At 38.9% G+C, this 15,960-nt stretch overlaps 1 protein-coding gene across 1 annotated transcript; it reads right to left on the bottom strand.

The window, feature by feature from the left end:
• Positions 1 to 868: 868 nt before the first annotated feature.
• LOC131250784 (uncharacterized) lies at positions 869 to 9,493 on the bottom strand. The gene is made up of 6 exons (XM_058251099.1): positions 9,204 to 9,493; positions 6,722 to 6,993; positions 3,959 to 4,610; positions 3,642 to 3,845; positions 3,293 to 3,533; positions 869 to 3,197 (listed from the first exon to the last, which is right to left on the bottom strand). Exons 2-6 carry the CDS (start codon positions 6,991 to 6,993, stop codon positions 1,420 to 1,422), a joined length of 3,147 nt encoding a protein of 1,048 aa, XP_058107082.1. The 5' UTR covers positions 9,204 to 9,493; the 3' UTR covers positions 869 to 1,419.
• Positions 9,494 to 15,960: the final 6,467 nt, after the last annotated feature.

Below are 15,960 nucleotides of genomic sequence, written 5' to 3'. Positions count from 1 at the left end.
TACAACACGTACATCATGGTGGGGACCAAAGAACTTGGCTAACATCAGTGGCCAACCTGGCTACTGAAGCAATCAGCAGCTACTCAGCGTCCTCAAACCCAAGCCATTAGACAAGCATGGTATCATTGCTGTTTTTGGGTTGCATATATTTAAATATGCTTTTCTTGAGATGATAAAAATTGGTAGAGCAACAGGTGTGTGCTGAAATTTACATCATGTTTGGATGCATAAGCAAATTGAATTGCAAACATTCAGTCTCATGAAGGATGTGTTTGGTTGCATCAAGGTTACATTAATCATGATAACCGATGCAACCAAATGCACCCCAAGATAAAATAAAAATAATTTTGATGCTCCCTTGTATTTGGAGCACCTGAGAAATATCCAGGTGGTCCATCAGGTGGAGCTGAGATGCCCTGAAAAAAAAAATTGCCATCTTACTGAATCATCAGATCAGGCAAACAAAACAATAGACAGCCAGAAACGAGTCCCAGCTCAGATAATCTACTATAAAATTATTCAATCTTACAGGACATAGATGCCATCTGTGAACACCCACTGTTATCATGAATCTTGTGATGGGACCCAACTGTTTACTGCTGACCAAGGATATGATATACCCTAAAAGAGATGTGATGCTGGCGTTAATTTACCATTTTAATCCACAGTTAACATTGGATCAAATAAATCTCAAGGTCAATCACTGCTGGTTTGCAGAATCGTCAATTTCATATATAACACCATTGACTCACTCATGTCCAACCAGATCTGGTCGAGTCTAGCTCTTTGGGTACTTGAATGATAACTTTTTTAGAAAAATAAAATACATATATACAAGTGATTTATGAATTAATAATCAACATATGAATGCAGTGAAAATGGAGAAGTTGCGTATGATTAAAAAACTACAAACTGCGTTACAGAGCTAAACAAATGCAAAATCCCAGCTGTCTCTAAAAGAAAATCTGTTTTCTCCCAATCAAAGAGGTGAAACTTACCTCCAAGGGAACCAGGTTTAAAAGAACTACTCTGGTAGAAATCTGAATAAAACTGAGTCAGATACCGAGTCAACTCGATGATGTTTTAGATCTATGAACACTGTAGGATCCCCACGAGGATTTCTGATTTTGGCTTGCCAATCATTCCCTTCAGCGTCATGGACCCTGCCGCCATTTGCTAGTAACAACGCCAATCAACTGATAGGAAATCCAACCCCAGTTAAAAGCTTGTTGTGGCTTGTCCATCACCACCTTTCTCTACACCATTTTAATTATCATCTGTCAACACAAGCTTCACCTTCATTTCTGCTTGTCAAAACACCCACCACTCTATAATTACCATCCTTGGTCCTTTCAGACATCAATGATTGAACCACCATCAGATGCAGAACTGCAGCCGCAAAAGATAGCATATACAGGACTAGCCACTAGGCACAGCTTCAAATGAGGCACTGTCACTAGAATTTCTAACTGATGCAACAGCTGGTGTTCGGATGCTTTCAGCCTCCACTGCATCATCACCACAAACACCGTTGTCACAACCGAAAACCTCAATCGCCTGGTCAATATGCACTTCATCTGCAATATGATCTAGGCACCTATCTCTGGAGGTGGAATCAGCATCATTTGAAGGCTCATCCCTATGATCAAGAGCACCATTCTCTGAGATGTCATTGGCTGATGAGCCGCCATTGACCATGGGTTGCTTGACAGGAACTGAACAGGATGAAGAGGTTCTAATGGGCAGTGGATCAACATCCATCATGCTGCCAGTACCAGTTTCCTCTATAACATTATAACAAACTCCACCATCACTTGGGGCAACTCCAACTGCCTTCTCACTACACAAATCATCTCCAATTTCACCACCGATCGCTTCCTGAACTTTGGAGCCATTAGCATCTGAAGATGCATTCTGAGCCGTACAGTGGCTCTCATTCACTAGAACTTTATTGTCATTCTCTAATGCATCATTGGTATGTGCACTCCCATTGGCTGTTCGTTGCTCAACCAAACTGGACTGGGAAGCTTCGACAGAGGGCTGATCGACATCCATTGTAACCATATCATCTGCCATAACATTACAACAAACACCACCATCACTTGCTGCAACACCAACTGCCTCGTCACTACCCAGATCATCTCTGATTTCACCACAAATCACTTCTTGAACTTCAGAGGCGTCGCCATTGGAAGATGCATTTTCAGCAGTATAATGGCTCTCATTCATTAAAACTTTATCGCAGTTCTCCAATACATGATTGGCAGGTACAGCCCCATCTGCCATTTGTTGCTTGAACAACCTGGACTGAGATGCCTCGACAGAGACTAGATCAATGTCCATCATGTTACCCGTAACATTTTCCTTTGTAACATTACCGTAATCACCGCCACCCAGATGGTCTGTAATTTCACCAGAACCCACTATGTGAACTCCTGACTCGTCACCATTTGGAAAGGCATTAGCGGCGGTGCATTGGCTATCATTATTAAACTCTTCATCTCCCTTCTCCGGGATGTCATTGGCGGGCACTCCCCCATTGACTGTTGCTTCCTCCATGGGAGCTGACACAGACGGGGAGTTCTTGCTGTTTTCCAGATTGAAGATTGCATTTAACTGAATCTGTGCACAAACAGCTAAGGAAACCGCATGATCTCGAATTAAAGAATCATGGGGCGGGCAGTGGAGCATATTAATCAAAATGCGGTTGTAATTGAAGAGACTCATAGATGGTGCGGCCAAACCCCTATCACGATAAACTTGACTCACCTTGATCACGTGTTTGCACAGGTTGCCCATCTTCGACCAATCACATTCACACATTGCAAACTCAGAACCTGGGTTGCATACAACATGCTCATATTCACGATTGAACTGGCTACTTACTTTTGCACATCTACACTCCACAACAACATCTGAGTCTGGAATCTGTAATGCTCGTTGCCAAGAAGTTAAACCACTCTTCCACTCATCTTTTCGGTATCGAGCAAAATCATCCTTTCCTGAATACTCATCAAGCCAGTAGTAGGAATGCACTTTGGTACCCAGCTTATCAACAAGCCAATCAACACGTTGATATGCACTTGTGTCTTTCTCATTCAACAACCTTAGCTTGAATTGGTGATGATAACTCTCAATGGCCGCGGAAACTGCTTGGCTAGCCAGAGGAAGAGTCTTCAATGCAGTGGTCCATGTCCCTGTGGAAAAAGAAAAGCTGTCTATCAGCCTCATGAAAACAGACATAGCACCTTAAGATAACCATCTAGCTTAGTTTATATCAATAACCGCTGACCCATTCTCGGAACCCATATCGCCTTGAAGTAATCCAAGAACTCTGAGCAGTCAACAAAATCTTCCATGAAATCCTCAAAGGAATCCAGATCAGCATTTCCTTTGCAGATGCTATATACTGCATGCCCAAGCCGTTTCAATATCTCAACACGTGTCCCAGAATCAGAACACTTGGCTATAAGGTTTTTATGCCAGGCATGGCGTACACGCCAAAAGCATATCAATACAGAGCACTGCAACACCTCCCTGAGTAATACAAAAAAGAAAAAAAAAAAAAAAAAAATGCTAGTTTATCAACCCAATAACTCTAATAAATAAATAAACAGAACACCAAGGAAAAGGCTAAAAACATGCCTTATGGTAAGGATATCAGCTGAAGGATCATCAATGATAAATCCGGCCAATTTCCAATTGGGATCTTTTGAGTGAACTCTATCATAGAGAGCCCTAATCCATCTGTCAGCATCAGCATTGGCAAACCGTGGTGTTATGATCCAGGCTACGGGGATTGCCTTGTTGTTTGAATCAAAGACAAGGAGACTGTGAACAGGATACTACACAAGACAGCACAAATAAGCAGTTTCAGTTCCAAATAACCAGACACCTTCGTTAACTCAAAGAATACAGCTGTAAGAAATATAAAATGTAAACTGAACACTGATCACACCTTCAATTTGTTATCCCCAAATCTTGAATCAGACGCCACGAGACTGCGATTGCCAAAACGAATCATCTGTTGCAACTGCCACTCTGTTTGGATGCCCACAACAAAAGGTTCAGAATCGGAGAAGTCCTCGTAAAAGAAAATGTGATTTCTGTGGCTTTCAACCCACATGCTGACACTAACAGCATCGTCCGGGTCCAATTCATATGTGGAACGCCGTATACTCCTCTCCAATCTGCGGACATACCTGTGTGTGAGAAGGTCGTCCCGGTTACATGGGCCCCCTTGCTTCTCCACCGATTCGTTATGCCTCTGCATTATGGTTTCCACAGGGACACCTACATGTAGTAAAGATAAAACCCGGAGCCTAGCTTCATCTGAGATGTAGGGAGCAAACATGGCACGGGTTCCAACAGCCTTCTTATCCAATGGACCGTGGCAGGGTAACCCTTTCTTGTCTACATGCTTGTCCTGGTTGTAGATTATAAGTGCAACTGTTGGCTCAGCTATTAAACGCTTTACAATGAAATGACAAACACACCCTCTCTTTGTATTCGGCCGACCGGATGTTTTGTTCTTTTTTAAATTATAAACCCTGCTGGGCCGAACAACTCCCCCCTTCCTGTGATCATCCGGACCAAACGAACACCAGTACCTGTACGTTCAGCCACATCGATTCAGCCAATCTTCTACTCTTAGAAAACTGCCATTATGTCTACTTGTTTTTTCTGTTCATTTACTTGCATTTAAGTGCATAACTTTTTCCTTTCTTATCCACAACAACAGAAATGAATTTAGTAAAAAGCTCTGAAGGGTAGGGAAATGAACCATCAAGATATGGAAACGAGTCCCCAATATTATTTTCCATATTTTAAACTTCTACAAACTAAATGTATGTAAGGACAGGGCCATGTCAGTGTCCATATCCACATCCCTATCACCCAAGCCACATAGGATAAAACAAGTCACAAGGTTCTGTACCATCATGAACTTACACAGTTGTATCCATATCCACGCCCAGCTCATAAGTCATACGATGGATTATATGGAGTTGTAATATAGGCACCGGTCCCTACTAGACAAAATTCGCACGGTCATATGTTCCACAAGACAAATGTCACTATAAGGACCTGTGGTCTCATATGACTCTGTTTAGAGTGTTCATGCATGTAAGTCACATAGGTGATAGGACAAAACTCATTGTGTCATTACAATGAGCTGTAACATGATATATATATATATGTGTGTGTGTGTGTGTGTGCGCGCGCGCGCGAGCTGTAACATGATATATATATATATATGTGTGTGTGTGTGTGTGTGTGTGTGTGTGTGTGTGTGTATCCCCACCATCTGAGTCGCATTGGATAAAACTCATTATAAAAGCTATAATATCATATAACTATACAGACTTCTCCACCATCTAAATCACACAGGATGTAACTCACTAAAATAGCATACATATGCTATTACTATATGACTATAAGGTTGCTTACAGGTCTATATAATTTAAGCCAAATACATTGGATGGGACTCCTTATGAGGAGTTGCAATACTATGTAATTATATGAGATTTTCTTTGTAGAAATCATCTAAGGGGACTTTTGGATGCCATCTCAACTAAATTGCAATGGTTCAGATGGAGGGTGTATGGGCAGATCTAGGTGAAGGGTCACCTTGCTTGCTATTCTTGGTCTATCTGGGGTGAAAGAAAAAATCATTGCTTCCACAAGAAAAGCCAGCTCTGCTATTGGGATCCTCAGTCGGATTGTTTTGTATATTAGAGATTGGGTGCCCTGAGGGCTGTTTTTGTTCTACTTTGTTTCCTTTTTTGGCCTTTCAGCTTTTAATAATATGCATCATCCTTCAAAGAAAATAAAAATTGCAATGGCTCAATTAAATACTAAGGAAATGACCAAAGTGGAGGTGGGATCAATTTGATTCATTTTTTAAGTGACAAACTTTTTCATTCAAAAAGCTAGAAAGCAAATATATCACAAAGGAGACAGGCAAAAGGGCCAATAGTGATTGACCCTCCAATCACTTCCTCTATTAACAAGTACATTAGCCACTTCGTTGCCACCCCATGGAACAATCGAACGCATACCTCCCAATTTGGTAACTAAAGACTTTATCTCTAAGATATAAGATGCAAGCCTCCATGATCCTGGTTTATCAACCACAGGCCACCAGGCATTTTAAGATCACCTTCAATGGCTTCCTTCCCAATGAACGAAGACAAGAACATGCACAACTCCTCTCTAAGAGTGTGTGCGTGTGTGCATGCATGCACACACAAGCACACACGAGGAACTATCACTTCCCATTACAGAAGGAAGTTTATATCTACTAACTGCCAGAACTTGTGGCGAGCTAAAAGCCCAACTAATAGTCATACAGATATATTAAATTCATGACAAGACTAACCCCTAGTTGCAATTCCATGCAATGTTGGACCCATGAAACAATCAAAATTAATATTTGGGTGCTGCTCCTCGCTTTGAACAGAGTAGGGCTAATCCCACTTATAGTCATTTCCAGTTCACTTGATTATGTATTGAAATTCAATCACAGTGAGCATCCAAATGCAAACAAAGTGATATAGGAAGGAATTTATTGTGAGGAGTTGTAATATCATAAAAACTATATATTGTTGTGCCGTATCATATAAGTAATACATGATGAAACCCACTGCATGGAATCATCATAACTTTTAAAAAAAATTAAAAAATTAAAAAATTAAAAATAAAAATAAAAATCATCACTTACAAAATGTATTCAAGAATGCCATCCACCTTGGGCTTGTATGGCATCTCAGGAGGCCTTCTTCTCCTTGCTTCAACATGAAATCGAGTGGGGCAATCCTTGCTTGCGGATTCTCCTCTCACAAAGTCATCAACTCTGGAGAAGGGGATGAGAGCCACTCTATCAATTGCATCCCGCCAGCCTTCCACTCTAGACCACACAATATCGGATGAAGAGAATTCCAACATTGGTGGGTTTTGAACTGGGAGCGTCAAAATCTCATCCCACCTAGCCATCTGCAGAAGTCATAGTGAACAACACGAAAAAATATATTGAAAAAAGGAGTTTAATCTTGTTTTTTCATATATTTTGTAAGGTCCATTGACTCATCCTCCGCAAACATGTACGGCTATCAAAAGTCCCAACGCATGGGCCCTGTTGTGGATAGAGCATAGAAAATCACAGTTATTGGATAATCTTAACCATCCGATTTGCCTGCTAATTGGGCCGCTGACCAATTTATTTATGCCCATCCATATGATGACAAAGATTATATGGGCAAGATCGTTTAATCTATGTAAATTTCAGGTCATGCTGCATCCACAGTGGCCCTCACAATTTGAGATGGATGGTTCACCATCATAATCTGAAAGAGGTATTGCACAATTATCAGGCTGAGAATCTGAAAAGTAAATCCAGGTTTTCAGTTGGTTACAACTGGGGCCCATCATTTAGTGATCCAAACTGCTGAGATGACGGACCTCATTTGATGCCTCACCCAGAATCCCCTAGAACAGAAGATCCCCGATATGAAATATTTTATTGGGTATTTATGCTGGTTCATCATCATGTGTGTGGTTCACCTTATTTGGTTAGAGTAGCATATTTTCAAGTATGAAGGAAATAGGTATTGAGGTCATGTCTTGAATAATGCCCACGTGTGTCTCTATGTGTGTGGGGGTGAGTGTATGTCATATGTTGCTCATTCCCATATTTTCCTGTCAAAGGAGGCATGTGGAGAGATAATAGAGAAAAGTAAGAGCCCTATAACTTAAAAACCCAATTGAGGAGAGTTCATCATTGAATGTGAGAGTGAACACGGGGGTTCTAATGCAACCAAATGACCATGCAAGTTGATTGATTAAGATTTGAAGAACCCAACCATTCACATTATCTTTATTGATTATCTAGACCAAATCCATGGTCTGAAATGGATGCAATCGCCCCACATCCCACAGGAGCTCCACGTGTGCACAAGAAAAGGTTCACTTTCTTTTTTACCATATGTCTAATTTCCTTTTTCTTTCGTATTTCTATATTAGAAAATAAACAATCTTAGATTTTTCTTACTTAAGGTGCTTTCTTATTTTAAATATTCCATGTAAGGAAATAATTATTTTTCCTATTTTAGAAATCTTGACTAGCTACGAATCCTATTTATAGATTCCATAGATTATATTGAAGTTGTAAGCACTCATTATAAATAAGACTTAGGCCTATGGAATAAGACACGGTTGAATGATATTCTATTTGAGCAAATTCTCTTGTTTCTCTACACTAGTTATTGAAGGGGCGAAGTGATCTCTAGTAAGACTAGAAGACTGTTGAGCTTGCTCAAGTCTTGCATTCTTTTCTCTTTTATGGTTCGAACTTTAATCTAGTTCGTTGAATCTTATTGCAATTAGTTTCTTCCTTAATCTACTTGCATTAGGTTCTGGTACACATGTGAAGGAAATCCTCAATTAGTTCTGGTACACATATGAAGGTGTTCCTCAATTGAAGTGTTGACTTGAGAAAAAACGCTTCTAATCCTAGTCTTGCATGGTGGATTTTATTGGTGGCCCAGTCATTTTTCCTCTTTGATTGAGAGGGTTTTCCACGTAAATTGGTGTGTCCTTCTCATGCTCTTTTCTCACTCTAGTTTCTTTCTTAGATATCTTATTGCGGCTTGGCTGCATACATTTGTTTCTAGCTCTTATGTTTTCCTATGAAATGCAAAGTAAATGAGCCACCATTATCATTTCCAGGTGTTCGTTTAAACAGGAATTATGGCTCATAAATTGGGAGTCAAATACAGTTGTAAAGGAAGTGGGTAAAGTAAATTGTAATCATTACATTTTTCACATTATAAAACTACCATTTTTCAATGATTTCTGGGTGAAACAAACAATGTAGCAAAATCATCATTGTAGTCAAATGTAAGTGATGTCACCACACAATTACAAGAGTAAATAATCATTACCCATTTACAGCCATTTACCATTGTAATTGGAAAACAAAACAGGTCGTTTGGATGCCTGTACGTAATTGGAAAACCAAACAGGTCGTTTGGATGACTGTAAGCTCTGTACGTGGAAGTCGCTCCAGGTGGTGTTTGGGGGAAGAAATTCACCTGCAAGTCACTTGCAGGCAAAACTGCCAGGGAAATTCATGGGGCTGGGGTGAGAAGTCACTTACGGGCCAACCTTGTAATTTTTCAAAAAGAGGGGAAGAGGAGGAAACGCACCTTCGTTCTTTTTTGAACTGTGACCGATCGAGTGTACGGCCCACCAGATGGACGGTGCAGAGAGAGACGTACGTAGGTTTGGAGAATGAGAATCCCGCGATTTCAAGGGAAGAAGAAGGGTTTCTCGCTCGAAGAGGCTAGGGTTTCTGAAATATGAAGCCCGCTTCCATTTTTTTTTTTAATTTTATTTTTTCGTTTCTTTCCCAATCTTCGTTTCTTTGTGAGGGTTCCGAAAAGACGGGGTTTGGAAGGAGGGAGCGCCGATTGGGTGCGGCCCCGCCTTACTCAACACGGTGCGGCCCTGACCGTGGGACCCACCTTGATGTATGTATTGTATATCCGCACCGTCCATCCGTTTTTATGGCCCATTTTAGTGGGTGTCTCAAAAACGAAGCAGATCCAAATCTCATGTGGGCCCACCACTTTAAACAGCGGTGATTGCCCATTAAAAATTCCTGTGGGGTGCAAAAGTTTATTAAAAAAATATTGTGGGCCACACAAGTTTTGGATCAATCTCATTTTTATTTTCCTTCATTTACCAACAGGTTGGATGGCAAATAAACATTACAGTTGGCCCTGGGAAGTTTTTAACCGTGGGCATTCAATCACCAAAGTTTGGTTTAGTCCACCTGTATGCCCTGAAATGAAATAGTAAAACGGATGGAACGCAAGAATACAATACACATACATCAAGGTGGGCCCCACGGTCATGGTCGCACCGTGTTAGGCCAGCCGCACCTGATCCGCTCGCTTCGAGGGGAGCTTTGGTTTTATAACCGAGAAGCTACGTTGCGATTACGAGGACTTATTTGACAGGGTGCAATGGTTGTTAATAAGATCATATAATCTGGATGAAGGAAAAACATCCATTTTTAGTTGATCCAAAGCTTTTTAGACCCACCATAACCTGGACAACATGGTAGACGGTGTGGATCATCCCAAGTAGACTCCAATAAATAAATAAATAAATAAGTTTTAAAAAAATTAAAATTGCAGCGTCAGGGACGCTGATGCCCACAGCGACAGAGACGCTGGAAGCAGCCTTCTGCAGCTAAGGAGGTGGCCTACTTCACGGGACCCATCATGATGTATATTTTTAATCAACTCCGTCTATCTATTTCTCCAGATCCTTTTAGGTTAAGGAGAAAAAATGAGAAAGATCCGGATCTCAGGTGATCACACCGCAGAAAAGGAGTGAAGACATCCATGCCCACCGTTGACCCCTCTCAAGGCCCTATCATGATATTTATTTCCCATCTATCCCCAGTGGCCAGGTCACACTTGACCTGAGCGAAGGGAAGACACTAATATCAGTTTGATCCAAACCTTTTGGGGATCCGCACTGGGCCACGATCCAGGGCATCGTGCCTTGGCACGCTGTCAAGCAGGTGGCCCACTCGTGAGACCTACCATGATGTATTTCTCTAATGCACGCTGTCCATCGATTTTTCCAGGCCATTTTAAGTATTGACCCAAAAATTGAAACCTGTTCACCAGCCACGTGAGCCAGGCTGAAGGAAAACACAGGTATCTAGAGCTGGACACTGAGTTGAGTTGGGCTCAGCTAGGCTAGATTGGATCAGCGGCCAAATCTAGCATGAGTTCGGCTCGGCTTAGTCACCGGTCCCATATGGCCCACTTAACTCAGTTCGATTAGTAGCTCGGGCTAGATTGCGCTAAGTTCGAACTCGAACTTTCAAGCCAAGTTCGAGTTCGAGTTTTCAAGTTTGAGTTCAAGTTCGAGTTTGAGTTTTCAAGATAAGTTTAAATTCGAAATTGAGATTTCAAGTTAATGTTATACTTGTATATAGCATTTGATCAATAATACAGTAAAATTGAAAATAAAAAATAACTTACAAACTGAAAAGTAAAAATATTCTAATTAAAAACTTATAAGTTTACAACAATATTAGATGCATTTCTTTGCTGTCATTATTTACTACAGGAGGAGAGATTTATTTGCCGAGCTTAAGACGCTATCCAATTCTTTATATAAATACTCATTTACCTATCTTAAATCAGAAAGCGAAGAGAGCTTTTCATCGTGCTCTTGTATAGTTTGAATTGTATTGTTCAAACTTTTTTTGTGAGCAAATTTATATGTAGTTCCTAACATCCGATAAAATACATCAAGACTTGAGAGAAACTTGAATGATTTATTACTTTTCTTCTTTTTATTCATGCAGTTTTATTCTGCTTCAACATCATGTTATCTTGGAGGATATCGTTGATGTCTAGAAGCTTCTTCCATACTATATTTAAAGGCGAGCTGGAATTGTTATTCTTTCAATGCTAATAATCTAACTTCTCCTCTACCTTAAAAAGTTTGGATGAGGTAAAAGATTTTTTATTCGAATCAATAAGGGCCTGAAAAAGAAGTTGGACTTCCTTTGGAGCTTTAGGACAAGATTTTAAATCTCCCCCCGACATAATAAGTGTAACATAAGCCAATTAGTTATCTTAACAAACTTGGCCCAAATGAGTAACACAAAATCTTCAATTTTTCGGATTTTGGATAGTGAACTAAGGAATCATAGTCTCAAACATCGGTCGATGATTCAGTTGAAGACATATCTACACTTTATGTGTTGGAGAAATTAGTATTTTGATAATAATGAAATTTGAAAAATAAAAGCAAAAATGAGATATGATCAATGAAAACAATAATGAATTATGAATTATAACATAAACAAAGGTATAATATGAAAATGAAATAAAAATTATTATTGCATTGTACTTATAACCTCTTCAACATTATATACAAGTACATATTATGTCAATTTCAAGTTTCAACAAATTAACAATAATTTTTAACATAACTTCATTCATGTTGCTGTTATTGCATGTGTAGTCTTGTCTTGAAAATCGTTCTTCTCCTCATTACATCCCCAATAACAAAACTATTACATCGCCAAATCGGACGTAAATAATCTTATGTACAAATTAATGCCTTAATTATTTTTGGTGAAAGAGAGCGTCGATGCTTACTCATCACCCTACTTCATGTGTTAAAAGTAGATTGTGATGCCACCGTTGAAATTGAAATTGACAATATGTCCCGTGCCATTGCCAATAATGTAAGGTATTTTGCTTCACTAACTCTCATCTTCCACCACTCCAAAACATCAAAGTCTGAATCTTAGTACCTTACAATTGGCTCTTTGAAATATAAGTCTAACTCTGATTATTTTGTCTTATTATCTGCATCTTCTTTTACTAAGAAAGACATGTATTCATCGTCAAACATATTATCATCGCATGTAGAAATACCAGGAGCTCTAACTTTTTTATTACTTAATGTGGTTGTGTACGCAGTATACAATTCTTTACTTACGTCGCGAACCTTGCAGGTTTCAGTTATTGCCCTTTAATCAGAATAAATCTTCATAAAATTGAATTTAACATAACTCATCTTGCACTGAGGATCAAGTATAACTGCTAAGGCCATAAACAAATAGCATTCGTCCCGGTACTTATCGAACTTCATTTGTACACCTAGTGCTATAAGTTATAGAAATTTGGACTCTCACTGACACTTTTTCTTAGGGCATCCTTAATCTTCTAAACATATGGAAAAAAAATATTTATTGTGGGATACTTATTTCCAGAAAATATTTTCGTGCAGTCATAGAAAATATTGAAAAACTTGTGAACTTATTTTGTTTTGCTTTAATTATCTTCAATTGGCAACCAATAATACATTCTATCGCACGCCACATATTCAGGAAATGCAAGTTTCAATTCCATAGCTAAATCCAACATTTCAAAAGTCAAATTCCAACATGTGCATACATTTAACTTCAACGTTTTTTGAGTCTTCGCATTTAAACGTTGGATTATGCCACTCCATGTACTTAATCTTGAAGGTGAACCCTTACGTATTTCACACTCTCTTATATTCAATATAACGGTGTCAATTATTTTCACTCATTCTTATACAATTAAGCTTAGTATGTGGGCACAACACCGAACCTGAAATATTTTCCCCTCAAAAATAAATTACCGGTTGCCTTGAACCGATTATATAAAAATGAACTTACACTGTCATTTGTTGAAGCATTATCTAAAGTGTAACACATCGGTTCTCAAAACCTGAGTTTAGTACTTGTTTTTCAAGAACCCGAGTGAATCTTTAAAGATAGTCCAAATTTTATATTTATTTTTTCTTTTCTTTTTCAGAGTTAGCAATTTAGCGGAAGAGAAACAAATCATGCATAAAGGGAAGTCAAAATATACATATCTAAATATTCAAGTGGTTGCCCAAAGGCTTATACAAACTAATGTCTCAATGCTAACAAATACAGAAAGATATAATTTAACGCATGAAACAGAATAACATGTAACTCGACTTGAGTTGCACAATCACACAGCTTCTCTAGAATAGATACAAACACAAATTTATAATATTTGTACCCGGCTCCTTATAAATCTGAACATGAGTATCATTTAAAGCAAATGCACTACCTGTACGGTTATATATTCAAAGAATGAGTAACTAGCTTAGTGTGAATCCCCATCAAAATTAAACATTGTCGCATTAGTTAAGTATACTTTAAACAAGTAGAAATAGTAGTTCACATCGCACAAAATATTTGATAAGTCTTGTTTAAATGTATGAATGCATATACATGCTCACAAACCTAGGGATGCATATCCAGCTAGCAAAAATGTCGCCCAAGGAGAACTAGCCACCTGAAAAGGCACTCAAATATACGCCTTAAAGAGAACTAGATACCCGAAAAAGACCATGCAATGATGACACTCAAGGCAAAATAGCCTCCCAGAAAAGTACTCTAGGGTATGCCCTAAGGAGAACTAGGCACCCAAAAAAGTCCATGCGAAAAGAACACCCATAGTAGTTCGAATGTGCATAGTGATAACTTATGATCACCTGGTAAAGTACTCTATGGTACAGCTCATAATGACCCAAGAATCCTCATATCTCAGATCGGCCACCCAGTAAAGTCCACATGCCATGGATGTATGATTAGCCAAACCGTTATTATTTCAATTGCAAACAACCACTTGAAGAAAGCTCAAAGGTCACTATGGGGGCTCGTCACCCAGCATATGATAATAGCTCAGGAACAATGTCCCATACCACCATCCTCGTCTCATAAAACTCCAACACCAGTATGTTTAATGGTAACCTCCTTAACTAATGGCTAATTATAGTTCAACAAGTAGAACTTACCATCGCAAGGTTATACAAAAACAATCCATCAAGCCACTAGGGCAAATATTCGATTGAAGCCACATGGGGTACATATGAAATGAAGGCCATGTGGAGCAAATATAAAATCAAGCCAAGTAAGGCAAGTATAAAATCTAAGGATGCGATAAAAATGGATTATCCCCAAAAGCCACAAAAGCGTAGACGATCAACAAGATGGTAAGTACATGATAAAATTCCATTTACTCTAATACATAAAATGGCCACTAGATCAAGGATCCATTATAATCACAATCAATCAAGTTTCATCCCAATCTGGATATACATGTATAAGTAGAGTTTTCCACTAATCAATGTAGCAATTCAAGTTTCTCCGACAATCCACAAGCACGAGGAAATATTTAAGTGCAACATGTAAAGGTTTATACCAAATAAATGTCGAACATATGATTCGAGTATCAATTCCAATAACTAACATAGGTGATCATGTAATAGAGATATCAATTATCAGTCAAAATTAAGACAGAAATTATTACTTAAGCTAACATGAAAGCGGAAAGTCTAAAGGCAAAAGTCATCACCTTACGAGTCGAATTACCTATTAATGTCGCTAGGAAATATGTTCTCCCTTATGATCGAATCCTACCATGAATTACAAAATTGTACAATTAGATCCAAGTTTTACACACTATATATGGTTTAAGATCATAATGTAGAGTCTGGATTACTTATATTCAAGTTTCATCCTAGGGTTTAAGTACTGGTTTAGATTTTTGGATTCAAGTTCTAATTGATGTAATAACAATATTAATGTTATTACTAATTAAAAATAATAATCTAATAATAGCTAATAATATTAAAATATCAATAATAATTAATAATAAATAAAGAATATTATTAGTAGCAGATTTAACAAATATGACAGAGTGAAATGGCTTACTTAACTCAAGCCTGATTTAAATGAGACAACTAAACTAGACTCGGCAGGGACTCGAGTGCAAATTAACTCAACATGGTGTGTGGCTGCTCCCCAACTCTGACTTAAGCATTTCTAGTATTGTTGGACTAGAATCAACCAGAAATTTGCTTGACTCGGCCTTAACTCATTGAGTCGACTCAGGAGTAACTAGACAGCTACATAGCGGCACAATTCCTCCATCTTCTATGCTCTACCTCCCACATTCTTCCTACTTTCTTTCTTCTTTTCATTTCTGTCAAGTCCAACAAGCTCAGGACTTAACTTGACTGAGTCCGAGCGAGTCAGCGACTCAGTTCAAGTCGAGCTGGTACGACAAATCATCACACACACACACACACACACACACACACACACTCTCTCTCTCTCTCTCTCTCTCTCTCTCTCTCTCGTTTCTCCTTCTTCATTGTTGTGAGACCCTGTAACACCTCGAAAATCGGGGGTCGAGCAAAGCTCAATTCCCGAGTTCCAACGCATCACTTATGCAACATAGATAATAATGTTTAAATGTTGTCCATATTAGTGCATTAAACATGAGTGGGATTACACTAAATCAGCATATCATACTCCCGAGTTAATGTAAATAAGCAAGCGGAAGATTGAACTAA

Source organism: Magnolia sinica, chromosome 1, assembly GCF_029962835.1.
Source record: "Magnolia sinica isolate HGM2019 chromosome 1, MsV1, whole genome shotgun sequence".
NCBI classification, from domain to species: domain Eukaryota; kingdom Viridiplantae; phylum Streptophyta; class Magnoliopsida; order Magnoliales; family Magnoliaceae; genus Magnolia; species Magnolia sinica.
Note: the sequence above shows the minus strand (reverse complement) of the source record. Positions and strands in the feature narration are given on the sequence as shown.